Below are 27,906 nucleotides of genomic sequence, written 5' to 3'. Positions count from 1 at the left end.
CGTGCTCAGTCGCCCAGGTGGGTGCAGCCCTTGTGCCCCAGCTCTGTCTGGAGTGAAGGCTCTGCCTGACAGCCCTACGGCAGCTCTGGGTCTTGGTGACCCAGTAATGGTTCCTCTCTAAGGGCTGTGGATGGCCCCTCAGTACTACGGCACCCCGGTCTGCAGTGTGAAGTTCTGTTACCTGTGGTGCTGCTTGAGGCCATCTCCCCCCGATGTCCCTGTTTGTCCCCTGCAGGTTCCCTGTCAGAGGGATCGCTCCAGAAGGTGCCCTATTACACCGGGGACAGCATGGAGGGGAGTGACACCGAGGCAGCCCCAGGTAAGGCCACAGGGCAGGGACCCAGCGGGGAGCAGGAGGACAGAGGACACAGCTGGGCTGGGGAGCTGAGGGGACAAGTCCTCCCCTTGTTGTTGTGCAGGGAAGCATCACCTTTCCCTGCGGGAGCCAAGGGCCTCCAGCACATGCCCAGTGGCAAGGCCGTAGGGGATGGCAGAGGCAGAGCCCTGCCAGGGCTGCTGGTCACTGCCATGGAGCCCTGTGCCTGTCCCAGATCCCCCTGCCCGGCCCCAGCAAGGAACCCCAGACGGCTACGACGATGTCCTGGATGTGCCGCAGGAGGCCTCCGCTGCCAGCACTGGGGACATCTCCGAGAGGATGTCACAGCCCAGGTGGATCAGTGTCCTCCCCAGAGGTAAGAGGGCTCACAGCTGCCCTGTCCCCTCTGCAGAGCCACTCCCTGGCAGGGTTTGTCTGTGGGGAAGGGCAGGGACCCAGCAGCAGATCCATGGGTGCTGTGGTCAGAGCCCAGGTGGGGTGTGTGAGAGGGGACATGGAGCTGCCTGTCCCCTCAGGCACCTTTCTGTGCTGTCCCCAAGGTGGGATCTGCTCCCCTCCAGGTCTCCCAGGAGCATCCAGTGACCTCCCAGAACAGCCCCTGGCACACATGGACTATGATGACGTTGGCAGCAGCACCCTGTGGACGTTGCCATGAGGATGGTCTGGCCATGTCCCAGCCCTGGGGACATGTGTGTGGCAGTGTGGTCGGGGCCCTGTCCCCTGGAAGGAGTGGCCCTGCCCACCCCTTCCTGTGCAGCACTGAAGGAAAAAAGCTCCAGTGTAGGGATTGTCTTTGGTTTCTGTGTGAATTTCCCTTTTTTCTTATTAAAACCCAAACTGGTCAGAGACTCTTTCCCAGGTTTGGGACATCACTCCACCTCTGGAACCTCTATACCACATATATCAGTCATATCCTTGGGGATGTGATGCAGTAACTGAAAGCACAGACATATCCAAATACACGGTTGCATGAGGAGGAAGAGCACATGGAGATTGCTGGGATTGTCTGCAGGGCATTTATTTGGCACTGCCAAATGCTCACAAGTGTTCCCAGCAACTCTGAGGGGAAAAGGGAGAGGTCAGGACCCGGAACTCTGCCCACCTGCAGATGCAGCAGGATCTCCTGTGTGTGCCCCATTGGTGGGGCAGGCTCAGACCCAGTAGCAGCAGTGAGAGCTGGGTTGGGAATGGCTCTGGTTGTTGGAAGGAATTTTTCTAAAAGAAGGGAGGTTTTGTGAATGACGGGAGTGCTTTCCTACCCCCATGCCAGGACCCCGTGGTGGCAGGGCAGCCGGGCCATGGCCTCTGCCTGTGGCACATCCACGCTCCACGAAGTTCCTGAACTTCAGGGCCAGCTACATTTCCAGTTCCTACAGCAGGGTCTGGCTGACACTGTCCGAGCTCAGCCTGGGCATGGAGGATGCAGGAAAAGAGGAGAAGGTGTTGGAGCTTGTGGGGAGGGAGGTGCTGAAGCAGCCGGGTTCCAGGTGTGGCCCTGCCTGTCCCGCAGCCTCTGCTCCCCAGCTCAGGGAATGCCGGGCATGGAAGGGGCCGTGGCAGGGCCCTCAGCCCAGGCTCTGCAGTAGCAGGTGGGATGCTGGAGCTGCTGGCAGAGCTGCAGGACGCCGGGGGCTCCCAGCTCGTTGTCACTCAGGTCCAGGCAGGTGAGACGGGGCCCCTGCAGCAGCTGCGTGGCCAGGGCTGGGCAGCAGGCACCCGACAGCCGGCAGCTCCCCAGGCTGTGGGAGCCAGGGGAACAGGGAAGGAGGGCTTTGGCCTCGGCTTGCTGGGCTGCTGCAGGTGGGAAGGAGAAAGCTCTGGCTGGGAAGGAGGGAGCACTGGCCCATGTCGCAGCCCCTTTACCACAGTGTCTGTAGAGGGCAGGCACAGTGCTGGAGGCCCTGACACAGCAGCTCCACGCTGGCATCGTGCAGCCCCGGGCTGAAGGACAAATCCAGCTCCTCCAGGCACGTGTTGGTGCTCAGCACACGGCAAGGTCCTCGCAGCAGGCGCTGGTGAGGCGGGAATAGCGCAGCCTGATGGGAACCCCCGGGAAACACCCTCAGAGCCTCCCCAGTGCCCTCACTGCCCTCCCACCATGGTGGCAGTCCCCAGCCTAGAGCCATAACCTTGGAGCTCCTTGGCCTGGAAGAGTGGGACAGAGGCACGATGCCACCCCGTAGGGTCCCTTTGGGGCACGTCCCCAGCTCCCAGGCCGGAGATGCCCGAGGGATGCCGGGGGTGCTCACGGCAGGATGCGCAGGCGGCAGCCCGCAGTCCGCAGCCCCTGACAGAGGAGGCGCACGCCGCTGTCACCCAGCGAGCTGTCACCCAGCTCCAGACGGGCCAGGCCAGGCTGCTCCGCCAGCGGCGCTGCCGGCTCCGTGCAGCAGCTCTGGGACAGCGGCACCGCTGCAGCCTGTGGGAGAGCACGGAGAACGGGGGCTCAGCACACCTCCCCTGTGCTGGCTGCTCACCTGCCCACCAAACCTGAGGGGCAACACCCACCCCGAGCAGAGCCTCCAGTGCACGGGAGGGCTCCTCCGGAGGGACCTTGCTGGTTGTGCAGATGTGAAGGGCCTGGAGCATTGCTGCTGGAACCAGCCGGGAGATGGATGTGAGGTGAATCACAGGGTGCACTGAACATTCCAGCACCAGGGATTTCCCTTTGTGAGGGAGAAGAGGGAAGGGGAGCCAGAGTGACAGCTGGGCACAGGGGGCCTGGCCAAGTGGAGTCAAGAAGCTCCATCACCATCAATCCCACAGTGGGCAGTGGATGGAGAAGCCCATGTGTTCCTCATTCTCCCCAGGAGGAAGTAAATTCTCTGCTGAGGAACTAAACACCCAGGGAAAGGCCCAGCTGGTGTTGGGGAGGGAGGAGCTGAATCATCCTTTTTTTGCAGAGGAATAGAAATCTTTGCCCTTTTGGGTCATTCAAGTGAGGAGAAGCAGGGCTTACCAGGGCACTGACTTGGCATCCAGCTCTGCCTGAGGATGCTGCCAGTGGAAGGAGCATCCCTGGAGGGTGACACAGCCCAGCCCAGGTCTGGATGCAGAAGGAAAAAGCCATCTGGTCATACAGAGTCATGGAAGTTCCTGGGGTCTGGCCCAGACTATCATGGCCCTTTGTGTTTCCTTGGGACTCAGCCCCTGAGTGATTTGATTGGAGAGAGACAGCTTTGAACCAGTTGTCCCAAAAGTACTTTTAATAATACCAAAATAAGAAACAATAAGACCTCCACTGTGTTGGACCAAACTGGCCAAGGCAATACAAGGGGCAAAAGGCATGAGGAGAAGGGTCATGTCTAGGGGCAGAGAGGGGTAGTTTTACACTCTGGTGTGGGTGGGGAGTTTCAGTGGGGTGTGAGGGGAGGGTCAGACAATGGGGAACAGTGATTCAAAATATTACATTTCTGCATGAAAAATCAACCCATGATAACACAGAGAACTGAGAACTTTCTGGTAACAATTAGCCTAGAGAGTATGTCAATCAGCCTTGTGTAATGGCACTAAGAATGGAGTTTCCCAAAGCATTTTTTCCAGGGTTCTCATTTTTTCGAGGGGAAACTGCTCTCCACAGGGTCAACTTGCTATCTTATAAGTCTAGGTCAGTGAAATGAGCCAATGCACTTGGTGCAAAGCTCTTCTCGTTGGTCTCGAACAAGAAGTGCCCATGTCTGAAAGCTTCAGTGCTTGGCCAGGGTGGGAGAGGCCTCTGTGCCTCCCCTGAAGCCACTGCAGCAGCTCTTCCCTGGCTCGTGGTGAAATTCTGCACCCAGTGGGTTTGTCCATGTACTCTATGGCTTTCTGGCTGACCAGAGCAAAGAGGAATCTCACTGTGACATTCAAATCCTTTCTGGACTTGTTGTAGCTTTCTAAGTACTGATTTATATCCTTCTCAAGCCGCCCCAAGATGCTGACCAATTCCCCATTGTCCTCCAGAACGTAAAACATTGCTGCCAAAAAGTCCTGGAGGTGCAGGTGGGTGAAGGCATAGACAGAGCCATGGTCTTCTCCTTTCCCTGGGATCTTTTCACTGAGGATGAAGGGGAGAAGACCTGGTTGGTCCAAGCCACAATTCTTGATTTCCTTCTCCTCAAAGAGGACCTTGTGTTTCCAGACACCCTCAGCAGCCAAGGAGCAAAGCGGGAGTAGGAACTGCTGCAGTATCTGGGCGTTGTCCCTGTCCCTGTGCTTCAGTGACTGGGAGAGGTAGAACATCATCATCCCTGTGCTGGCTTTGGAGCACTCCAGCAGGTTTTTCTTCCCACAGAGCTCTTGTTCCAGGATGGTGCAGATGGTCCAGCTCCTGACAGGGATGACACACAAGCTCTAGAGGATCTCCTTGCCTGTAGCAAACCTGAAGGCCATGTCTGTTTTGCTGGGCTTCTCAAAATACCTGTGGAAATACTCCTCCCTCCTGGCTGCAGAAAATCCCAGGATCTCCATGGAATACTCACCCTTCAGGCTTCCTAGAGCCGTTGGCCTCAGGGTGATGAGCAAAGAGGCTTTGGGGAGCACTGTCTCCTTCAACAAACTCATCAGGCTGAGCTCCAGCAGCTTCACCTCCCTGGGGTCAGAGCTCAGCCCAGCTTTGGGCTGAACCAAGGAAAGCCCCAGCACCTGGAAGCCACCCAAAATGAACAGGATCCTCTTGTGGTCATCCAGGATCTTCCCAGCCGGCACTCGCAGGCCAGGACAGCGCTGTGAATCCAGGACTGCCACGATGGCTTCCATGGCAAGGACGATGGTTTTGTGTTGGAACCCTGGATTGTGGAAACTTCAGGCTTTCTGGGCCGTAGGGTGCTGACCCTCAGGCAGGCACTGCATTTGACTTGAGGCCTTGGAAGAGGCTTCTGAGATTTGTGATAGCACTGGGGTAGTGGGTGTGTTCTTGGAATGGTGTTGTGTGATCTCACAGGGTGTAAACTTAAGTTTGGGGTTTGGGTATATAGCAGTGTGAGGGGCAGGATGGAGGATTCAGGCTGCTGTGTGAGCTCTTCTTCCTCACCTTCTTTCTTCTTCTTCATGGATTTGGGTGGTTTTCTCTAAGTGGGTGAAAGATGTCTGCATTGCAGACCTGGAATGGTCATGATTGGGTCAGAAGCATAAATAATATAGGTGTCACTTTGGTATTGGCTAATTATCTCCTAAATAGCCTTGGTAAAAGTTAGAAAGTCTCCATTTTGTCTTGTTTCTTTAAAATGAAAGCAAGTTGAAGCTCACGCTTGATGAGACTGTAAATACTGGAAATAGATAAGATATGATAAACAACCAAGACCCAACTCGACTCTACGTTTCCTGTGTCTTTCATCCTGACCTCAGCTGAGATAAAGCAGGCAGAACTGTAACAGCTGTGCAGAAGAGAAGGGCAGTCAGAGCAGAAGACCAAGTCAAAGTGGGTGCAGAGTGTCCCTTCTGTCCACTCCACCATCACCTTCCTGACTGTGGTTGTCTTCCCCATCCCCGGGGCCCCCAGCAGCACCACGACCTGCGGGCTTTGCCCGTCTCTGCCAGGTTCAAACAGCGCCGTGGTGCCGGCGGTGGCTGCTCCGCTGCCGGCGCTGCCACATTCCTGGCCGGTTGCCACGACTCCATCCTTGGCTCCGTGCTTGCTCCCAGGCTCCCTGGAGATGGTCAGGGTGGTGGAGTGGCTGTGGAAGGATGGGCTCTCCCTGGGACAGCTGCCCAGCTCCCTGTCCTGGCGGGACTCCCGCACCATGTGCTCTCTGCTGTCCCGCCTGTGCTCTGTGCCCATGAGGAGCAGGGTCAGTCCCCAGCCCAGACCAATTCCCCTCCAGCCCAGCCATGCTCCTGACACACCAGCAGCCACCTATTTCAAGGCTCACTGCTTTCCTCAGTCTGGCTGGGGCACTAAGGACACAATGGAGCTGCCTCTCCCATCAGGCACCTTTCTGTGCTGTCCTCAAGGTGGGATCTGCTCCCCTCCAGGTCCCCCAGGAGCAACCAGTGATCCCTCAGAACAGCCCTAGGCACACACAGACTATGGTGATGTTGGCAGCAGCACCCTGTGGAGGTTGCCATGAGGATGGTCTGGCCATGTCCCAGCCCTGGGGACACGTGTGTGGCAGTGTGGTGGGGCCCTGTCCCCAGGAAGGGGTGGCCCTGCCCACAGAGGTCACCCCTTCCTGCCCAGTGCTGCAGTAAAACAGCTCCAGTGTAGGGATTGTCTTTGATTTCAGTGTGAATTTCCCTTTTTTCCTATCAAACCCCAAACTGGTCAGAGATTCTTTCCCAGGTCAGGGACCTCACTATGGTGCTGGCACCTTTATACTGGCTATATCACTCATCCCCTTGGGGGTGTGATGCAGGAACTGGATGCACAGACACATTCTTGAAAGGTGGACTGAGGGGGAAGAGATTTCTGGGATTGTCTGCAGGGGGTTTATTTGGCACTGCCAAATGCACACAACTGTTCCCAGCAACTGTGAAGGGAAAAGGGAGAGGGAAGGACCTGGACTCCTCCCTGCAGATGCAGCAGGATCTCCAGTGTGTGATACACAGATGGGTCGGGCTCAGACCCAGTGTCAGCAGTGAGAGCTGGGCTGGGAATGGCTCTGGTTGTTGGAAGTCCTTTTCCTAAAAGACGGGATGTCTCTTGTTGGAGGGGAGTGCCTTCCTGTCCCCCGGCAGGGCCCTGTGTATGAAGGACAGCCTGACCATGGCTCAATTCCTTTACCTTTGAATCTCCTGGAGGCACCAGCTGGGGCTCTTGCTGTGCTTGTGGGGCAGCACAAAGTGGATTTATGGGTGGAAACACCTGCCACTGTGCCATGGGAAACCTGGGGTGGAACGGATGAGGAAACATGGTGTGGATGTGGGAATGAGTGTTTGGGGAAGCTGCGGGGCCACCGTGGGTTGCTGGAGCCGCAGCTGTGAAGGGGGGCCGGGGTCTGGGGTGAAAGCTGATTCCTGCCTTGGGATCGTGCTGACAGAGAGTGTGGTGAAGGGTGAGGGTGGTTCAGTTTGCAGAAGTGCTCGGCTGCCGAGCTGGAGGGGCACAGAGCGGCGGGGCAGGGGCGGCGTTATCCGCGGCGTTATCGGCGGCAGCGCAGGTGTCGGGAGCCGCGTGCGGTCGATGGCGATGCCGGGAGCCGCCAGGGGGTAACCGCCTCCTTCCTGCCCTGGCGGCGAGGCGAGCGCGGGGCCACAGCTGCGGCAGCAGCGCCATGTGCCAGCGCCGCCGCGAGGGCCCGGGGACCCGGCACCTGCCAGCCCCGAGCGGAGCCAGGGGCGGCTGCCACCCCCCGCGGGGGAGGGGAGCTCCCCAAAAATGGGGGCTTGGAGCTTTGCCGGTGCCCGAGGCAGAGGTGGCCCCGCGGATGCTGTTGCTGGGCTTTGGGGGGAGGGCTGTCCCCATTGGGACGGCTCTTGGCTCTTGGCAGCAGAGCTGTAGGCACAGGGGGTAGAGGAAGGGCCCCCGCAGCCCAGGTGCCGAGGGGGGGCTGTCTCCCCCCGGGGACATCCGGGTGGCAGCCCACTGTGGCGAGGAGGTGTGTGACGCCAGAAGCGCAGCCGAGGCTCATATTTGGGCAGGGAGCAGGTTATTGGAGGCGGCGGCCCCGCAGCCGGGAGATGAGGCGCCTGATAAAGGCTGCCCTGGTGCCGCTGCCTGCAGTGGCTCGGCTGGAGGCGAGACGTGTCCCGGCCGCGCTGGGTCGGGGCCGGTGGCATGGGGCCGCTGGCGGTGCTGGGGCTGCTGCTGTGCGTGCGGCTGTGTGCGGGTGAGTGCCGGGCGGGCGGGAGCCCGGCCCGCGGCGGTGCCGGGCCCGGCTCAGCGGGCTCCGTGCCGCAGGCTCCGGGGAGCTGCGTCTGGTGGGCGGCGGCGGGCGCTGTGCCGGGCGTGTGGAGGTGAAGAACGACGGTAAGTGGGGCTCCGTGTGCGTCTTCGACTTTGACTGGGAAGCCCGTTGGGCCTCCGTGGTGTGCCGGCAGCTGGGCTGTGGCCGGGTGGCCAAGGCGTCCCCGTACGCCCCATTCGGTCGGGGCAAAGGGCGGATCTGGCTGCAGCCCTTCTTCTGCCGAGGCACCGAGGATGCGCTGCAGGAGTGTCCGCACTTCGGATGGGGCCGGCACTTCTGTGGCCACGAGCGGGATGTGGGGGTGACCTGCACAGGTGAGGGGACACGCTGGCCGTGCTGGGACAGGCACCTTGTGCTGCTGCATCCCGGACAGGGCTGAGCCGTGCCGGTGTCCCGGTGCAGATGCCGTGGAGCTGAGGCTGGCAGGCGGTGACAGTCCCTGTGCCGGGAGGGTGGAAGTGAAGCTGCAGGGACAATGGGGCTCGGTGCGAGACGACAACTGGGACATGGAGGACGCCGAGGTGGTTTGCCAGCAGCTGGGCTGTGGCTCGGCTTCCGGTGCCTACTCTGCCCACGAGCGCTTTGGTGCAGGAGAGGGACCCGTCAGTCTGGCCCTGGTGGACTGTGATGGGTTCGAGGCCACGCTCTGGGACTGTGAGATCCGTGGCTGGGGTCCCTATAACGGCAGCATCCATGACTATGACACTGCCGTTGTCTGCCAAGGTAGGAGCTGGACTGTGGGGGGACACGGCTGTTCATGCACAAGCCTTGACACTGACCCTGTGCTGCTCCCGCAGGCTTTTCCCGGCTGGTCGGAGGCGATGGAGCCTGCGCCGGGCAGCTGGAGGTGCGGCAGGGCCGGGCCTGGGTCGGCGTGTGCGAGGAGGAGGTGGACATGAAGGTGGCGCAGGTGGTGTGCAGGGAGCTGGGCTGTGGGGCGGCGCTGGGCATCGCCGGCAGTGGCCGATTTGCGGCGGGATCGGGATCGCTGTGGGACGGGGGCTTCCAGTGCAATGGCACGGAGCCCCTCCTCAGTGCCTGTGCCCGGCGTCCGCCCCGCAGCCGGGGCTGCAGCGGCGCCGCGGGCCTCATCTGCTCCCGTAAGTGCCGGGGCCAGCGGGGCGGGGGCTCTTGGGGTTCCCTGCACAATCCCCCTTCTTATTGCCCTTCCTGCCACAGCCTACACGGGCTTCCGGCTGGGGAACAGCAGCTCGGGATGCAGCGGGCGGGTGGAGGCGGCAGTGAGGGGGACGTGGGGGTCGGTGTGCGCCGCCGAGTGGGACCTGCCCGATGCCCACGTCCTGTGCCGCCACCTGGGCTGCGGCCGCGCCCTGAGCGTGCCCCCGGGAGGCTCCTTCGGCAGCGGGGAGGGGCCGCTGCGGCCGGACGCCTTGGGCTGCAGCGGGAGCGAGCGGCACCCGGGCCAGTGCCCCGTGGCCGTGCTGGGGAAGCCGCCGTGTGCCCCCGGAAACGCCGCGGCTGTCACCTGCTCAGGTGTGTAGGGCACCTGCGGGAGGAGCCTGAAGGGCTTTTGGGGCCCTCTCAAAAATTCCAGTGAGAAGATGCAGGGATATTTTGTGATGACGGGCTGCGTCTGGCCATTTTCCAGGGATTGTGGAGTCCCTGCGGCTGGTGGAGGGTGAGACCCGGTGCAATGGGTGGCTGGAGGTGGCCATAGACACCGGGACCTGGCGCCGAGTGCCCGCAGAGCTTTTGCTCATACGGAATTTCAGCAATGTGTGCTGGGAGCTGGACTGTGGAGGACTGGACAAGAGTCATGCTGTCCCTGGTCAGACCTACCTGTTGCAGGTCAACAAGACGGAGAGGGACATCATGGAAAGGGTGATTGAAAAGATCAAGCGGATGACCACTGATCTGACAACTAACGACATATATCTGAATAACCTTAAGAAGTCTAATTCATTAATGAAAACTGCACCAGCTGACATCTCTCATGGAGCATCCGTGGTCTGCTCAGGTGAGTGTCCCAATAAAGGCGAGAGGTGATGGTGCCCCAGGCAGCCAGCCCAGCCCTTTCCTTCCACGCCCACAGGCAGCCGGTGGGTGAGGCTGGTGGGGAGCTCTGGGCGCTGTGCCGGGCGTGTGGAGGTCTATTCCGGTGGCAGCTGGAGGAGCGTCTGCCAGGAAGGCTGGGAGCTGCAGGACGCTGCCGTTGTGTGCCGTGAGCTGGGCTGTGGCAGGGCACTGGAGGCGCCGAGCTCGGCGCGCTTCGGTCCCGGCCCGGGGCCGCTGTGGCCGTCCATCCCCGAGTGCTCCGGGGCCGAGGAGTCTCTCTGGGAATGCGGGCGCTGGGAAAAGCGCGAGTGCGTTGGCGGCGGCGGGGCAGGGGCCGTGTGCTCAGGTCAGTGGCGGCCACTGGGGGCAGAGGCCGGCAGAAGGCCCGGGGGGTCGGTGGCCGTGCCGTGACCCCCCTGCACCCCTTGCAGAGCATCTCTCCGTGCGGCTGGCAGGCGGCGGCGGGCGCTGCCGCGGGTTCCTGGAGGTGTCCCACAAGGGCACCTGGGGCCGCGTGTGCGCCAACGGCACCAGCCCCGGCACCGGCGCCGCCGTCTGCCGCCAGCTGGGCTGTGGGCACCGGGGCCGGCTGTCGGCCGTCCCCGCCCAGCAGCCGTCCCGTGCCTGGCTGGCCTGGCTGGGCTGCGAGGACGGGGCCCGCTCGCTCTGGGGGTGCCCCTCGGCACCCTGGCACCTGCAGAGCTGCGGCCCTGGCGGGGACGCCCACGTGGCTTGTGAGGAGGACAGGGATGGCGTCACTGAGACAGACACTACCCCGTATCCGGAGGGTGCCAGCAGCACAGGTAGCTCTGCCTTTTCCTGCATTCCATATGCCAGGCTGGCTGGGATCCCCTGCCCTCATTGCCTAAATGTGTCCCCGAAGGTTTTCCCATCAGAACCACCGTGGCAGTGGCTGTGGGGACTGTGCCTGTGCCAACTGTGCTGTGTGTGGTGCTGGGGACGCTGCTGTGCCTGTCCCTGGGTGCCCTGGCTGTGCTGCTGTGCCGTGCCCGGCGCCAAGGTGAGTCCTGGTGGGTAGAGGCAGGGAGAGACCTAGTTTGGGGGTCCAAGGGCTCCTATCGTGCATAACAGCTCACACAGTGAGTAGTGATGATCCCAGGGTCCAGGGCCCCAGGTGAGTGCTGCCTGTTGTTCCAGGCCCTGGCAGAGCTGCAGATGCCGTCTCCAATGCTGTCTATGAGGAGCTGGACTACACTGCAATGCCTGAGTACCAAGACGTGCTCAGTCGCCCAGGTGGGTGCAGCCCTTGTGCCCCAGCTCTGTCTGGAGTGAAGGCTCTGCCTGACAGCCCCACAGCAGCTCTGGGTCTTGGTGGCCCAGTAATGGCTCCTCTCTAAGGGCTGTGGGTGGCCCCTCAGTACTATGGCACCCCGGTCTGCAGTGTGAAGTTCTGTTACCTGTGATGCTGCTTGAGGCCATCCCCCCGCGATGTCCCTGTTTGTCCCGTTCAGGTTCCCTGTCAGAGGGATCGCTCCAGAAGCTGCCCTATTACACCGGGGACAGCATGGAGGGGAGTGACACCGAGGCAGCCCCAGGTAAGGCCACAGGGCAGGGACCCAGCGGGGAGCAGGAGGACAGAGGACACAGCTGGGCTGGGGAGCTGAGGGGACAAGTCCTCCCCTTGTTGGTGTGCAGGGAAGCATCACCTTTCCCTGTGGGAGCCAAGGGCCTCCAGCACATGCCCAGTGGCAAGGCCGTAGGGGATGGCAGAGGCAGAGCCCTGCCAGGGCTGCTGGTCACTGCCATGGAGCCCTGTGCCTGTCCCAGATCCCCCTGCCTGGCCCCAGCAAGGAACCCCGGACGGCTACGACGATGTCCTGGATGTGCCGCAGGAGGCTCCCGCTGCCAGCACTGGGGACATCTCCGAGAGGATGTCACAGCCCAGGTGGATCAGTGTCCTTCCCAGAGGTAAGAGGGCTCACAGCTGCCCTGTCCCCTCTGCAGAGCCACTCCCTGGCAGGGTTTGTCTGTGGGGAAGGGCAGGGACCCAGCAGCAGATCCATGGGTGCTGTGGCGATACTCCAGGTGGGGTGTGTGAGAGGGGACATGGAGCTGCCTGTCCCTTCAGGCACCTTTCTGTGCTGTCCCCAAGGTGGGATCTGCTCCCCTCCAGGTCTCCCAGGAGCAACCAGTGACCTCTCAGAGCAGCCCCTGGCACACACAGACTATGATGATGTTGGCAGCAACACCCTGGGGACGTTGCCATGAGGATGGTCTGGCCATGTCCCAGCCCTGGGGACATGTGTGTGGCAGTGTGGTTGGGGCCCTGTCCCCTGGAAGGAGTGGCCCTGCCCACCCCTTCCTGTGCAGCACTGCAGGAAAAAAGCTCCAGTGTAGGGATTGTCTTTGGTTTCTGTGTGAATTTCCCTTTTTTCTTATTAAAAAGGGAAAGTCAGAGACTCTTTCCCAGGTTTGGGACATCACTCCACCTCTGGAACCTCTATACCACATATATCAGTCATATCGTTGGGGATGTGATGCAGTAACTGAAAGCACAGACATATCCAAATACACGGTTGCATGAGGGGCAAGAGCACATGGAGATTGCTGGGATTGTCTGCAGGGCATTTATTTGGCACTGCCAAATGCTCACAAGTGTTCCCAGCAACTCTGAGGGGAAAAGGGAGAGGTCAGGATCCGGAACTCTGCCCACCTGCAAATGCAGCAGGAGCTCCTGTGTGTGCCCCATGGGTGGGGCAGGCTCAGACCCAGTGGCAGCAGTGAGAGCTGGGCTGGGAATGGCTCTGGTTGTTGGAAGGAATTTTTCTGAAAGAGGAGAAGTTTCGTGAATGAGGGGAGTGCTTTCCTACCCCCTGCCAGGACCCCGTGGTGGCAGGGCAGCCGGGCCATGGTCCCTGCCTGTGGCACATCCATGCTCCAGGAAGTTCCCGATGTTCAGGGCCAGCTACATTTCCAGTTCCTACAGCAGGGTCTGGCTGACACTGTCCGAGCTCAGCCTGGGCATGGAGGATGCAGGAAAAGAGGAGAAGGTGTTGGAGCTTGTGGGGAGGGAGGTGCTGAAGCAGCCGGGTTCCAGGTGTGGCCCTGCCTGTCCCGCAGCCTCTGCTCCCCAGCTCAGGGAATGCCGGGCATGGAAGGGGCCGTGGCAGGGCCCTCAGCCCAGGCTCTGCAGTAGCAGGTGGGATGCTGGAGCTGCTGGCAGAGCTGCAGGACGCCGGGGGCTCCCAGCTCGTTGTCACTCAGGTCCAGGCAGGTGAGACGGGGCCCCTGCAGCAGCTGCGTGGCCAGGGCTGGGCAGCAGGCACCCGACAGCCGGCAGCTCCCCAGGCTGTGGGAGCCAGGGGATCAGGGAAGGAGGGCTTTGGCCTCGGCTTGCTGAGCTGCTGCAGGTGGGAAGGAGAAAGCTCTGGCTGGGAAGGAGGGAGCACTGGCCCATGTTGCAGCCCCTTTACCGCAGTGTCTGTAGAGGGCAGGCACAGTGCTGGAGGCCCTGACACAGCAGCTCCACGCTGGCATCGTGCAGCCCCGGGCTGAAGGACAAATCCAGCTCCTCCAGGCACGTGTTGGTGCTCAGCACACGGCAAGGTCCTCGCAGCAGGCGCTGGTGATGCGGGAATAGCGCAGCCTGGTGGGAACCCCCGGGAAACACCCTCAGAGCCTCCCCAGTGCCCTCACTGCCCTCCCACCATGGTGGCAGTCCCCAGCCTAGTGCCATAACCTTGGAGCTCCTTGGCCTGGAAGAGTGGGACAGAGGCACAATGCCACCCCGTGGGGTCCCTTTGGGGCACGTCCCCAGCTCCCAGGCCGGAGATGCCCGAGGGATGCCGGGGGTGCTCACGGCAGGATGCGCAGGCGGCAGCCCGCAGTCCGCAGCCCCTGACAGAGGAGGCGCACGCCTCTGTCACCCAGCGAGCTGTCACCCAGCTCCAGACGGGCCAGGCCAGGCTGCTCCGCCAGCGGCGCTGCCGGCTCCGTGCAGCAGCTCTGGGACAGCGGCACCGCTGCAGCCTGTGGGAGAGCACGGAGAACGGGGGCTCAGCACACCTCACCTGTGCTGGCTGCTCACCTGCCCACCAAACCTGAGGGACAACACCCACCCCGAGCAGAGCCTCCAGCGCACGGGAGGGCTCCTCTGGAGGGACCTTGCTGGTTGTGCAGATGTGAAGGACCTGGAGCATTGCTGCTGGAACCAGCCGGGAGATGGATGTGAGGTAAATCATAGGGTGCACTGAACATTCCAGCACCAGGGATTTCCCTTTCTGAGGGAGAAGGCAGACAGGAAGCCAGAGTGACAGCTGGGCACAGGGGGGCCTGGCCAGGTGGAGTCAAGAAGCTCCATCACCATCAATCCCACAGTGGGCAGTGGATGGAGAAGCCCATGTGTTCCTCATTCTCCCTAGGAGGAAGTAAATGCTCTGCTGAGGAACTAAACACCCAGGGAAAGGCCCAGCTGGTGTTGGGGAGGGAGGAGCTGAATCATCCTTTGGGGCAGAGGAAGAGAAATCTTTGCCCTTTTGGGTCATTCAAGTGGGGAGGAGCAGGACTTACCAGGGCACTGACTTGGCATCCAGCTCTGCCTGAGGATGCTGCCAGTGGAAGGGACATCCCTGGAGGGTGACACAGCCCAGCCCAGCCCAGGTCTGGATGCAGAAGGAAAGAGGCATCTGGTCTCCACAGGATCAGCTTGGGGTCTCGGAGGTCCAGGTCAGTGAAATGACCGAATGCACTTGGTGCAAAGCTCTTCTCGTTGGTCTTGAACAAGAAGTGCAAAGTGTCCATGTCTGGAAGCTTCAGTGCTTGGCCAGGGTGGGAGAGGCCTCTGTGCCTCCCCTGAAGCCACTACAGCAGCTCTTCCCTGGCTCATGGTGAAATTCTGCACCCAGTGGGTTTGTCCATGTGCTCTATGGCTTTCTGGGTGACCAGAGCAAAGAGAAACCTCACTGTGACATTCAAATCCTTTCTGGACTTGTTGTTGCTTTCTAAGTACTGATTTATATCCTTCTCAAGCCTCCCCAAGGTGCTGACCATTTCCCCATCATCCTCCAGTACGTAAAACATTGCTGCCAAAAAGTCCTGGAGGTGCAGGTGAGTGAAGGCAAAGACACTCACATGCTCTTCTCCTTCCCCTCTTTTAGCAGTTAGGATTGTTCTCTTTTTTTCTTCCTGTTAAAGAATTTCTTTCCCCATAAGTTATTTAGAAGACTAAGTATTGTGTACTTAAGGATGCTTGACCAAAACCAAGAGGTGGCAGAAAGCTCGGAGGGGGGGATAACGCCAGTTTTGTGGCAGGCAATGGACAGAGCTGGAGGCAGCCTGGCTCTCTGGCTCTCGGCATTTGGAGATGGAGAGGACACGGCCAGGCTCCTGCTTGCTGCGGGAGGAGTTCACTGTCACCTGAATGTCCAGTGTTGGGAAATCTACCATCATCTGGTTGCATGTCTTGGAATTCTGAGCTCCTTTGTCTGCCCTGCTGGAGCTGGGCCAGCCCTGCCCCACTGTTGCGGCTTCTTCAGCTCTGCTCCTCTTGCTACAGTGTGACTCTGCACCCCCCTGACTGCTGGGGCATCCTGTCCCTGCCTGCCGGGGACATCCTGCCATCCCAGCTGTCGTGGTTTGAAAGCAAAACGAGTGAGAGGCTCCAAGTCAGAAATACAATTTAATAAGAAAAAAGGTAAAAAGGTAAAAATAAAAAAAATAAATGCAATAACACAAGGGACCATTGACAGAGTCAGAATACGACCTGAGCAGGGTGTTGGAAGCAGTCCAGATGAAGTGGTCTTCCTGAAGCAGTGATCCTGTAGAAAGGTCTGGTAGCTCTGCTCCTCTGGGAATCCAGTAGGTAAGGGCCGCTTGCACTGTCCCAAATCCCAGCTTATATCCAGGTGAGAATGCTTGGCTCCTCACCCAGGGCAGAGCATCTCACAATGGGATGATGAGTTGTGAAGTGGGTCCTTGATGGCCCATTAAACAGAGATAACTCCTGGAGGGAGTTACCTGGGAGTCATGGGCCAGGTGTTAATGGGCCATTAGCAGGAGACAGCCCAAAGGCAGGGGGCCTGGGAAATCACTGCCCCACCTGGTTTAACAGTTCATGAAGATGGTGATAGAATAAATACTTTGTGTACATCCGTCACTGCAACCCAGGACACCAAGTCCCAGCCCGGGACTCTCCACTGTTCCAGCCTGGTGCTCTGAGGGTCCTGCAGGGGCACTGAGGCCAAACTGCCCCACCTGGGTTGTTGTGAAGCAAATCCCTCATGTTTCTTGGTACTGTTTTGTTATTGACGCTGTAGTTGTTGTTTTTGTTTGTTTTGCTATACATACTAGTAAAGAACTGCTATTTCTATCTCCCAATCTTTGCCAGAAAGGCTCTAACTGCAAATTTATAATTGGAAAAGGTGGTGGGAGAGGTGGTTTACGTTCTCCATTCCAAGGGAAACTCCAGCTTTCCCTGGCAGATATGTGTCTTTTCAAACCAAGACAGATTTTGGTGCCTGTTATAAACGACGTAACCAAATTGATAATTAAAGCGGATTTTATTGCGATATTAAAATCGGTTTTGGAAAGCCACAATCAAAAACAGCGTCGAGTCCGGGGTCGGCGCTGGGTGAACCTAGATTCAGACTCTATTGCTCTGAATCCCCCTCTGTTCACAAATTCTGCCTTTGCAGGGCCTGTTTTTATACAGTTTTTCGACCGAACAGGGATGTTCTTCTTCTTTTGTCCTTCTTGTTCTTCTAACACATTCATGTAGTTTCTTTTCTTGCTGTCGGTCTGTGGAAAAGGGTCTGTTGAAAATTTTTTTGTCTAGAGATGAATACTTGATTCTTTTTACGGGGATCTGGCATTGGGATGTATGCCCTTGACGACGAAGATTGTCTTATCGCATAGATAAGACCTTAGATGCATATCGGGTGCTCATCACAGGGGCCTTGTCCAGCCCATCCCAGAGGAGACTCAGCTTCAATCGAAGCCACCATTTTCTATTGCAAATCGGTTCCTTCCCCATCGCCACCTGTGGTTTTACAATTGCTGAAATCTTTAATTCTTAAACAGGAATTATTTTATACCATATATCACAGTGATCACGGTGGGGCTTGAGGGCAATGAGGAAAGAAAAGAGAAAAAAGGCATAACAGTTCTCGAGTAAGCTAATATTTTCTTCTGTGTGTGCTGTATATAAAAACCTCATTAGGCAGCATCATGTGGTCCAGCTTCCCCTGGTTTGGATGGCTCGTGGTTGTGGCTGTATTCCTCCCATTTGCAGGCCCCTATCTAAACATGGGCCCTATCATTAAGGCTGCTATGGCCGTTATCCAGTTTGTTTTCTGGGTAGATAAGGTGAGGCATTCGTGGATTTTTAACTTCCTCTGGAAGGCAGGCACATGGCTACATGGCTACCACACACTAAGTGTATGTTTTTGGGGTTCCTTTAAGGATGATACTTTCAGCGAGGAAATGACAGCAGGGGAAGTTTTGTGCCAGCCCTTTAACCAGTTCTTTGAAGGGTTTGAATTTCCTGTAGATACTAACCAAGTGTTGCTGATAGTCCCAGTCTATTTAGCTTTCAGAGATGAGGTGAGGTCGACTTGGATGACTGCACAGACACCTACCCCAGAGATTGGGGATACTTCTATGGAGTCTGACACTGCCCCAGAGATTGGGGATACTGCCCCACTGCCTGACACTGCCCCACAGACCAGGGATACTGCCATGGGGCCTGACATTGCCACAGAGACTGGGAATACTGCCCCACTGTCTGACACTGCCCCACAGACCATGGATACTGCTTTGGGGCCTGACACTGCCCCACAGAATAGGGATACTGCCCCACTGCCTGACACTGCCCCAGACACTGGGGATACTGCCCACTGCCTGACACTGCCCCACAGACCAGGGATACTGCCATGAGGCCTGAAACTGCCCCACAGAATAGGGATGCTGCCCCACTGCCTGATCCTGCCCCACAGCCCACCTTAAAAGTGAACCACCTGGATAGAGTGGGGGTTCTGGTGAAAAAGATGGGCCAGATGCTGAAGGAGCACATTTCCCCAGTGGTGGCCTCTTTAGCCTCATTAGCCCCAGCTGATGGGAAACCCTCCCCCTGCCCTGAAAAGGGAGAGTCTGAAGGTGCAGCAATGGAACCTACAAACATTACAACCGTCCAGGTTCCAGCTGAACCACAGGGGCAGTCAGAGCCAGCAGCAGTCACCCCTACGGAAAGAAAGAAGCACAAGACGAAATCAGAGCAGCCAGGTAATAAGGAGAAGAAAGGAGGGCCCTCACAACCCACAGGGGAACCAGAGCTTGAGATCATCACTGACTCTCTGTCGTATGAAAGTCTACGTAATCTGCAGAAAGATATTGTGCGACGGGGACGTGAGGCTTACACAGCCTGGTTACTTCAGGTCTGGGACCTTATGGTTACAGGGGTGCAACTGGATAGTAGTGAATTTGAGGCCTTTGACCTAGGACTCAGGTGTAAATCAGGTATTTGTAAGAGAGCCAGGCCCCCTTTTCCTCTGGGAGTGGCTTTTAAGGAGTAGAAGGGAGAGGTTTGTCCACCGAGACAAAGTGCAGGAGCACCATCATACAATGGACTGGAAGACCCTTGAGGAGGGGATCCAACAGCTGAGAGAAGTGGCAGTATTGGAGGTACTCTTTGGGAGGGGTGGACACCAGGATAATGACCCCAACAAGGTTTGATGCACAGGGCACACGTTGTGGACACAGGCAACTCATGGACCATCTCCCTGTGCCGCATTCATTGCCACAATTAATCCTGATACCAACCCAGAGACTGTGGGTTCTGTCGCCAACGAGCTCAGAAATGATGAGAGTATGATCAGTGACCCAATGCAGGCTCAAGTCTCTGCTGTGATTAAGGAACTCAAAGAGGAGATAAGGGAGGTGAGGGAGGAGATGAGGAGGAAGAGTTCCCATATGGCACCAGTGTGTGTCACAGGCCCCAGAGTCAGAGCTCAACGTCCCCCAGCTACAGAGAGGGTACACCCCACGAGCTGACCTGTGGTCCTTCCTGCATGACCACGGGGAAGACATGGGAAGGTGGGATGGGAAGCCCACTTCTGTCCTGGCAGCATGGGTGTGTGAGCTCAAGGAGAGAAACACTCACCGAGGGGCTTCCACTAAAATGAAGTAGCCTCAGCCTCCCATGACTGAGTCACCAGGTATTACAGAAGTGAGGATACTGTGTTGGATCCCCTTGAAGGAACCTCTAGTGTGTATGCCCAGGAAGGGAATAATAACCAGTGCTAGAGGGGCCCTGCCTCTAGCCAGAAATAGGCACGGGAAAACCAGGTCTTTTGGACTGTGTGGATTCAATGGTCTGGCACATGAGAGCCATAGGTCAATACTGGGGCAAGGGGACCCTAATGGCATCAGGACATGTGGGGGCAGAACAAATTTCCATTGCTGGGGTGACAGGGGGATCACAGGAATTGACTCTGTTGGAAGCTGAGGTGGGCCTGACTGGGAAGAAGTGGTAGAATCATCCCATTGTGACTGGCCCAGAGTCCCCATGTATTTTGGGCATAGACTTCCTCAGGAATGGCTATTCCAAAGACCCTAAGGGACTCAGATGGGCTTTTGGGATAGCTGCTGTGGAGGCAGAGGGCATTAAGCAATTGAACACCTTGCCTGGACTATCGGAGAAGCCATCTGCAGTAGGACTCCTGAAGGTAGAAGAGCAACGAGTACCTGTTGCCACCTGGACGGTGCACTGCCGGCAGGATCGGAGGCATCGAGACGCCGTGATCCCCATCCACAAGATGATCCATGAGCTGTAGAGCCAAGGGGTGTGAGACATAGATTTGAAAAATCCCTGCTAATCCTTTATAGTAGATTTAAGAAGATGTACTGTATGTTAGGATGTATTCCAAGTAGTACTTTAGAATATATGAGATCACGTTTTAGAAGACATTTAGTGAACACTGAATGCTGTGTCTGTTACCCTTTTGAATATTTTTAAACACTACAAGACCAGGAGACTGGGCCATAGTCAGAAGCAAAACTAGCCTAAACAGCAGAATAGCAGAGCTAAGGGTGCAGATAAAAAAAAGAACACAGATTCTAAGATGGTATGTTCCCTCGCAAATGTGTCAAGAGAGCCAAAGCAGACACGGGAGGGATAAAGGTGAAGAGGTGAACGCCTGAAGACCAGCCAAAAGACCACCACAATGGACTGAGCATGGCCAGAAAGGGGTGGAAGTAATTACCATACCATGTGAAGATGGCCAGGGTCAGAGAATGAATATGGATGAAGGGGGACCATGGAATGTCATGCATATGTAGAGACTGTAGGGAATAATAAGGGGGGCAAATTCCCTGGTGAGTATGTGTGTCTTTGGTGAAATTATTCCCCCACACATCTTGACATTAATAAATACATATCGCTCTAACAATTATTAATTGTGGAGTTCTTTCCACCACGTTTCTGGGAGGTCAGCAAAACCTGTTCACCCTTCTCCTGTTTTCTCCTTCCCCTGGGATCCTTTTACTGAGGAAGAAAGGGGAGAAGACCTGGCTGGTCCGAGCCACAATTCTTGATTTCCTTTACCTCAAAGACGACCTTGTGTTTCCACATAGCCTCAGCAGCCAAGGAGCAAAGCTGGAGTAGGAACTGCTGCAGGAGTTGTGTGTTGTCCCTGTGCTTCAGTAATTGGGAGAGGTAGAACATCATCATCCCTGTGCTGGCTTTGGAGCATTCCAGGAGGTTTTTCTTCCCACAGAGCTCTTGTTCCAGGATGGTGCAGATGGTCCAGCTCCTGACAAGGATGACACACAAGCTGTAGAGGATCTCCTTGCCTCTGGCAAATCTGTAGGCCATGTCTGTTTCGCTGGGTTTCTCCTCCCTCCTGGCTGCAGAAAATCCCAGGATCTTGATGTATGTAATACTCACCCTTCAGGCTTCCTAGAGCCGTTGGCCTCACGGTGATGAGCAAAGAGGCTTTGGGGAGCACTGTCTCCTTCAACAAACTCATCAGGCTGAGCTCCAGCAGCTTCACCTCCCTGGGGTCAGAGCTCAGCCCAGCTTTGGGCTGAACCAAGGAAAGCCCCAGCACCTGGAAGCCATCCAAAATGAACAGGATCCTCTTGTGCTCATCCAGGATTTTCCCAGCTGGCACTCGCAGGCCAGGACAGCGCTGTGGATCCAGGTCTGCCACGCTGGCTTCCATGGCAAGGACGATGGCTTTGTGTTGGAACCCTGGATTGTGGAAATTTCAGGCTTTCTGGGCTGAGGGGTGCTGACCCTCAGGCAGGCACTGCATTTGACTTGAGGCCTTGGAAGAGGCTTCTGAGATTTGTGATAGCACTGGGGTAGTGGGTGTGTTCTTGGAATGGTGTTGTGTGATCTCACAGGGTGAAAACCTAACTTGGGGTTTTGGCATATAGCTGGGGGTGGGGGGTGAGGGGTGGACAGGATGGAGGATTCAGGCTGCTGTATGAGTTCTTCTTCTTCACCTTCTTCCTTCTCCTTCATGGATTTGGGTGGTTTTCTCTAAGTGGGTGAAAGATGTCTGCATTGCAGACCTGGAATGGTCATGATTGGGTCAAAAGCATAAATAATATAGGTGTCACTTTGGTATTGGCTAATTATCTCCTAAATAGCCTTGGTAAAAGTTAGAAAGACTCCATTTTGTCTTGTTTCTTTAAATAGCAAGTTGGAGCTCACGCTTGATGAGACGGTAAATACTGGAAATAGATAAGATATGATAAACAACCAAACCCAACTCGACTCTACGTTTCCTGTGTCTTTCATCCTGACCTCAGCTGAGATAAAGCAGGCAGAACTGTAACTGCTGTGCAGAAGGCAAGGGCAGTCAGAGCGGAAGACCAAGTCAAAGTGGGTGCAGAGTGTCCCTTCTGTCCACTCCACCATCACCTTCCTGACCGTGGTTGTCTTCCCCATCCCCGGGGCCCCCAGCAGCACCACGACCTGCGGGCTTTGCCCATCTCTGCCAGGTTCAAACAGCGCCGTGGTGCCGGCGGTGGCTGCTCCGCTGCCGGCGCTGCCACATCCCTGGCCGGTTGCCACGGCTCCATCCTTGGCTCCGTGCTTGCTCCCAGGCTCCCTGGAGATGGTCAGGGTGGTGGAGTGGCTGTGGAAGGATGGGCTCTCCCTGGGACAGCTGCCCAGCTCCCTGTCCTGGCGGGACTCCCGCACCATGTGCTCTCTGCTGTCCCGCCTGTGCTCTGTGCCCATGAGGAGCAGGGTCAGCCCCCAGCCCAGACCAATTCCCCTCCAGCCCAGCCATGCTCCTGACACACCAGCAGCCACCAATTTCAAGGCTCACTGCTTTCCTCAGTCTGGCTGGGGCACTAAGAACACAATTGGTGAGCATTTGGGCACTTTGGTCAGTTGGACATTCTTCTTCTGGCTCCTGATCCTGATCTATCAACTCTTGTTTGAGCATCCTCATCCCCTGGAGCAAATGCAACTCCCCAGGGCTACCTGCAGCCTCTGGCTCATGCTGCAGGGCACAAAGGCACTGTCCCTGGGCTCCAGAGCTCAGATCTCAGCAGAGACATTCGTAATCCACATCCCAAGAGGAAAGAATGTGCCCAGCTGGCTGCTGGAAAGTGCTGAGAGCACCGGGTGAGCTTTAGGGTCACTTCCAACACAAACCATTCTGTGATTTTAAACAACATATTTATCGAGGAATTACAAGCACACATAATTGACTGCAGGGATGAGCTGAGTGGACAGAGTTGGTGAGTCTGACCCCAGCATAGGCTTCAACAAGGAGTGCCCAGGACTGAACTGAGAGCTCAGGCCCCAGCAAGGAAGCCCGGACGGCTACGACGATGTCCTGGATGTGCCGCAGGAGGCCCCCGCTGCCAGCACTGGGGACATCTCCCAGGGAGTGTCACAGTCCAGGTGGATCAGTGTCCTCCCCAGAGGTAAGAGGGCTCTCAGCTGCCCTGTCTTCTCTGCAGAGCCACTCCCTGGTAGGATTTGTCTGTGGGGAAGGGCAGGGACCCAGCAGCAGATCCATGGGTGCTGTGGTCAGAGCCCAGGTGGGGTGTGTGAGAGGGGACATGGAGCTGCCTGTCCCCTCAGGCATCTTTCTGTGCTCTCTCCAAGGTGGGATCTGCTCCCCTCCAGGTCCCACAGGAGCAACCAGTGACCTCTCAGAGCAACCCCTGGCACACATGGACTATGATGATGTCAGCAGCAGCACCCTGGGGATGTTGCCATGAGGATGGCCTGGCCATGTCCCAACCCTGGGGACACGTGTGTGGCAGTGTGGTTGGGGCCTGTCCCCAGGAAGGGGTGGCCCTGCCCAAAGAGGTCACTTCTTCCTGCCCAGCACTGCAGGAAAACAGCTCCTGTGTAGGGATTGTAGGGATTGTCTTTGATTTCAGTGTGAATTTCCCTTTTTTCCTATCAAAATTCAAACTGGTCAGAGATTCTTTCCCAGGTCAGGGACCTCACTCTGGTGCTGGCACCTTTATACTGGCTATATCACTCATCCCCTTGGGGGTGTGATGCAGGAACTGGATGCACTGACACATCCTTGAAAGGTGGACTGAGGGGGAAGAGATTTCTGGGATTGTCTGCAGGGGGTTTATTTGGCACTGCCAAATGCACACAACTGTTCCCAGCAACTGTGAAGGGAAAAGGGAGAGGGAAGGACCTGGACTCCTCCCTGCAGATGCAGCAGGATCTCCAGTGTGTGCCCCACAGGTGGGGCAGGCTCAGACCCAGTGTCAGCAGTGAGAGCTGGGCTGGGAATGGCTGTGGTTGTTGGAAGGACTTTTCCTAAAGGAGGGGAGGTCTCTTGTTGGAGGGGAGTGCCTTCCTGTCCCCCAGCAGGGCCCTGTGTATGAAGGGCAGCCTGACCATGGCCCAATTCCTTTACCTTGGAATCTCCTGGAGGCACCACCTGGGGCTCCTGCTGTGCTCGTGGGGCAGCACAAAGTGGATTTAAGGATGGAAACACTTGCCACTGTGCCATGGGAAACCTGGGGTGGAACGGATGAGGAAACATGGTGTGGATGTGGGAATGAGTGTTTGGGGAAGCTGCGGGGCCAGCGTGGATCGCAAGAGCCGCAGCTGTGAAGGGGCGCCGGGGCCAGGAGTGAAAGCTGATTCCTGCATTGGGATCGTGCTGACAGAGAGTGTGGTGAAGGGTGAGGGTGGTTCAGTTTGCTGAAGTGCTCGGCTGCCGAGCTGGAGGGGCACAGAGCGGCGGGGCAGGGGCGGCGTTATCCGCGGCGTTATCGGCGGCAGCGCAGGTGTCGGGAGCCGCGTGCGGTCGATGGCGATGCCGGAGCCGCCGAGGGGTAACCGCCTCCTTCCTGCCCTGGCGGCGAGGCGAGCGCGGGGCCACAGCTGCGGCAGCAGCGCCATGTGCCAGCGCCGCCGCGAGGGCCCGGGGACCCGGCACCTGCCAGCCCCGAGCGGAGCCGGGGGCTGCTGCCACCCCCCGCGGGGGAGGGGAGCTCCCCAAAAATGGGGGCTTGGAGCTTTGCCGGTGCCCGAGGCAGAGGTGGCCCCGTGGATGCTGTTGCTGGGCTTTGGGGGGAAGGCTGTCCCCATCGGGACGGCTCTTGGCAGGCTCCAGCAGCAGAGCTGTAGGCACGGGGGGTAGAGGAAGGGCCCCCGCAGCCCAGGTGCCGAGGGGGGGCTGTCTCCCCCCGGGGACATCCGGGTGGCAGCCCACTGTGGCGAGGAGGTGTGTGACGCCAGAAGCGCAGCCGAGGCTCATATTTGGGCAGGGAGCAGGTTATTGGAGGCGGCGGCCCCGCAGCCGGGAGATGAGGCGCCTGATAAAGGCTGCCCTGGTGCCGCTGCCTGCAGTGGCTCGGCTGGAGGCGAGACGTGTCCCGGCCGCGCTGGGTCGGGGCCGGTGGCATGGGGCCGGTGGCGGTGCTGGGGCTGCTGCTGTGCGTGCGGCTGTGTGCGGGTGAGTGCCGGGCGGGCGGGAGCGCGGCCCGCGGCGGTGCCGGGCCCGGCTCAGCGGGCTCCGTGCCGCAGGCTCCGGGGAGCTGCGTCTGGTGGGCGGCGGCGGGCGCTGTGCCGGGCGTGTGGAGGTGAAGCATGACGGTGAGTGGGGCTCCGTGTGCGTCTTCGACTTCGACTGGGAAGCCCGTTGGGCCTCCGTGGTGTGCCGGCAGCTGGGCTGTGGCCGGGTGGCCAAGGCGTCCCCGTACGCCCCATTCGGTCAGGGCAAAGGGCGGATCTGGCTGCAGCCCTTCTTCTGCCGAGGCACCGAGGATGCGCTGCAGGAGTGTCCGCACTTCGGATGGGGCCGGCACTTCTGCGGCCACGAGCGGGATGTGGGGGTGACCTGCACAGGTGAGGGGACACGCTGGCCGTGCTGGGACAGGCACCTTGTGCTGCTGCACCCCGGGCAGGGCTGAGCCGTGCCGGTGTCCCGGTGCAGATGCCGTGGAGCTGAGGCTGGCAGGCGGTGACAGTCCCTGTGCCGGGAGGGTGGAAGTGAAGCTGCAGGGACAATGGGGCTCGGTGCGAGATGACAACTGGGACATGGAGGACGCCGAGGTGGTTTGCCAGCAGCTGGGCTGTGGCTCGGCTTCCGGTGCCTACTCTGCCCTCGAGCGCTTTGGTGCAGGAGAGGGGCCCGTCAGTCTGGCCCTGGTGGACTGTGATGGGTTTGAGGCCACACTCTGGGACTGCGAGATCCGTGGCTGGGGCCCCTATAACGGCAGCATCCATGACTATGACACTGCCGTTGTCTGCCAAGGTAGGAGCTGGACTGTGGGGGGACACGGCCGTTCATGCACAAGCCTTGACACTGACCCTGTGCTGCTCCCGCAGGCTTTTCCCGGCTGGTCGGAGGCGATGGAGCCTGCGCCGGGCAGCTGGAGGTGCGGCAGGGCCGGGCCTGGGTCGGCGTGTGCGAGGAGGAGGTGGACATGAAGGTGGCGCAGGTGGTGTGCAGGGAGCTGGGCTGTGGGGCGGCGCTGGGCATCGCCGGCAGTGGCCGATTTGCGGCGGGATCGGGATCGCTGTGGGACGGGGGCTTCCAGTGCAATGGCACGGAGCCCCTCCTCAGTGCCTGTGCCCGGCGTCCGCCCCGCAGCCGGGGCTGCAGCGGCGCCGCGGGCCTCATCTGCTCCCGTAAGTGCCGGGGCCAGCGGGGCGGGGGCTCTTGGGGTTCCCTGCACAATCCCCCTTCTTATTGCCCTTCCTGCCACAGCCTACACGGGCTTCCGGCTGGGGAACAGCAGCTCGGGATGCAGCGGGCGGGTGGAGGCGGCAGTGAGGGGGACGTGGGGGTCGGTGTGCGCCGCCGAGTGGGACCTGCCCGATGCCCACGTCCTGTGCCGCCACCTGGGCTGCGGCCGCGCCCTGAGCGTGCCCCCGGGAGGCTCCTTCGGCAGCGGGGAGGGGCCGCTGCGGCCGGACGCCTTGGGCTGCAGCGGGAGCGAGCGGCACCCGGGCCAGTGCCCCGTGGCCGTGCTGGGGAAGCCGCCGTGTGCCCCCGGAAACGCCGCGGCTGTCACCTGCTCAGGTGTGTAGGGCACCTGCGGGAGGAGCCTGAAGGGCTTTTGGGGCCCTCTCAAGAATTCCAGTGAGAAGATGCAGGGATGTTTTGTGATGACGGGCTGCGTCTGGCCATTTTCCAGGGATTGTGGAGTCCCTGCGGCTGGTGGAGGGTGAGACCCGGTGCGATGGGTGGCTGGAGGTGGCCATAGACACCGGGACCTGGCGCCGAGTGCCCGCAGAGCTTTTGCTTATACGGAATTTCAGCAATGTGTGCTGGGAGCTGGACTGTGGAGGACTGGACAAGAGTCATGTTGTCCCTGGTGAGACCTACCTGTGGCAGATCAACGAGACAGACATCATGGAAAGGGTGATTGAAACCATCAAGGGGATAACCACTGATCTGACAACTAACGACAAATATCTGAATGAACTTAAGAATTTTAATTTAATAATGACCACTGCACCAGCTGACATCTCTCATGGGGCATCCGTGGTCTGCTCAGGTGAGTGTCCCTATAAAGGTGAGAGGTGATGGTGCCCCAGGCAGCCAGCCCAGCCCTTTCCTTCCACGCCCACAGGCAGCCGGCGGGTGAGGCTGGTGGGGAGCTCTGGGCGCTGTGCCGGGCGTGTGGAGGTCTATTCCGGTGGCAGCTGGAGCAGCGTCTGCCAGGAAGGCTGGGAGCTGCAGGACGCTGCCGTTGTGTGCCGTGAGCTGGGCTGTGGCAGGGCACTGGAGGCGCCGAGCTCGGCGCGCTTCGGTCCCGGCCCGGGGCCGCTGTGGCCGTCCATCCCCGAGTGCTCCGGGGCCGAGGAGTCTCTCTGGGAATGCGGGCGCTGGGAAAAGCGCGAGTGCGTTGGCGGCGGCGGGGCAGGGGCCGTGTGCTCAGGTCAGTGGCGGCCACTGGCGGCAGAGGCCGGCAGAAGGCCCGGGGGGTTGGTGGCCGTGCCGTGACCCCCCTGCACCCCTTGCAGAGCATCTCTCCGTGCGGCTGGCAGGCGGCGGCGGGCGCTGCCGCGGGTTCCTGGAGGTGTCCCACAAGGGCACCTGGGGCCGCGTGTGCGCCAACGGCACCAGCCCCGGCACCGGCGCCGCCGTCTGCCGCCAGCTGGGCTGTGGGCACCGGGGCCGGCTGTCGGCCGTCCCCGCCCAGCAGCCGTCCCGTGCCTGGCTGGCCTGGCTGGGCTGCGAGGACGGGGCCCGCTCGCTCTGGGGGTGCCCCTCGGCACCCTGGCACCTGCAGAGCTGCGGCCCTGGTGGGGACGCCCACGTG

General features: G+C 59.0%; 3 protein-coding genes and 2 pseudogenes across 5 annotated transcripts in view; 3 read left to right on the top strand and 2 right to left on the bottom strand.

Annotated features, from left to right (window-relative positions):
- LOC310910173 (scavenger receptor cysteine-rich type 1 protein M130-like) overlaps positions 1 to 27,906 on the top strand; it is a gene marked incomplete at both ends in the record, with an annotated part of 33,102 nt that overhangs the window by 3,434 nt on the left and 1,762 nt on the right. The window lies entirely within an intron of this gene.
- LOC310910898 (NACHT, LRR and PYD domains-containing protein 3-like) lies at positions 1,553 to 22,345 on the bottom strand (annotated as a pseudogene). The gene is made up of 9 exons: positions 22,162 to 22,345; positions 5,658 to 5,884; positions 5,349 to 5,385; positions 3,916 to 5,103; positions 3,297 to 3,450; positions 2,587 to 2,756; positions 2,201 to 2,373; positions 1,874 to 2,076; positions 1,553 to 1,675 (listed from the first exon to the last, which is right to left on the bottom strand). The product of its transcript is annotated as an NACHT, LRR and PYD domains-containing protein 3-like (transcript).
- LOC310910900 (antigen WC1.1-like) lies at positions 8,031 to 12,405 on the top strand (the record flags this gene model as incomplete). Its single annotated transcript, XM_083863974.1, has 12 exons — positions 8,031 to 8,082; positions 8,154 to 8,474; positions 8,563 to 8,883; positions 8,958 to 9,641; positions 9,770 to 10,138; positions 10,214 to 10,522; positions 10,608 to 10,979; positions 11,060 to 11,197; positions 11,335 to 11,430; positions 11,649 to 11,732; positions 11,965 to 12,105; positions 12,311 to 12,405. The coding sequence occupies 12 exons, from the start codon at positions 8,031 to 8,033 to the stop codon at positions 12,403 to 12,405; spliced, it is 2,982 nt and encodes a 993-aa protein (XP_083720100.1).
- On the bottom strand, positions 13,273 to 21,353 carry LOC310910899 (NACHT, LRR and PYD domains-containing protein 3-like; annotated as a pseudogene). The gene is made up of 5 exons: positions 20,735 to 21,353; positions 14,707 to 15,321; positions 13,997 to 14,166; positions 13,611 to 13,783; positions 13,273 to 13,486 (listed from the first exon to the last, which is right to left on the bottom strand). The product of its transcript is annotated as an NACHT, LRR and PYD domains-containing protein 3-like (transcript).
- LOC310910897 (scavenger receptor cysteine-rich type 1 protein M130-like) lies at positions 24,159 to 27,906 on the top strand (the record flags this gene model as incomplete). Its single annotated transcript, XM_083863973.1, has 8 exons — positions 24,159 to 24,312; positions 25,094 to 25,480; positions 25,569 to 25,889; positions 25,964 to 26,266; positions 26,346 to 26,660; positions 26,776 to 27,138; positions 27,214 to 27,522; positions 27,608 to 27,906. Coding segments are annotated over 8 exons (2,451 nt in total), but the record flags the coding sequence as incomplete, so codon positions are not given.

The sequence above is a fragment of the Zosterops lateralis genome, assembly GCF_965231275.1.
Source record: "Zosterops lateralis genome assembly, chromosome: 6".
NCBI classification, from domain to species: Eukaryota; Metazoa; Chordata; class Aves; order Passeriformes; family Zosteropidae; genus Zosterops; species Zosterops lateralis.
Note: the sequence above shows the minus strand (reverse complement) of the source record. Positions and strands in the feature narration are given on the sequence as shown.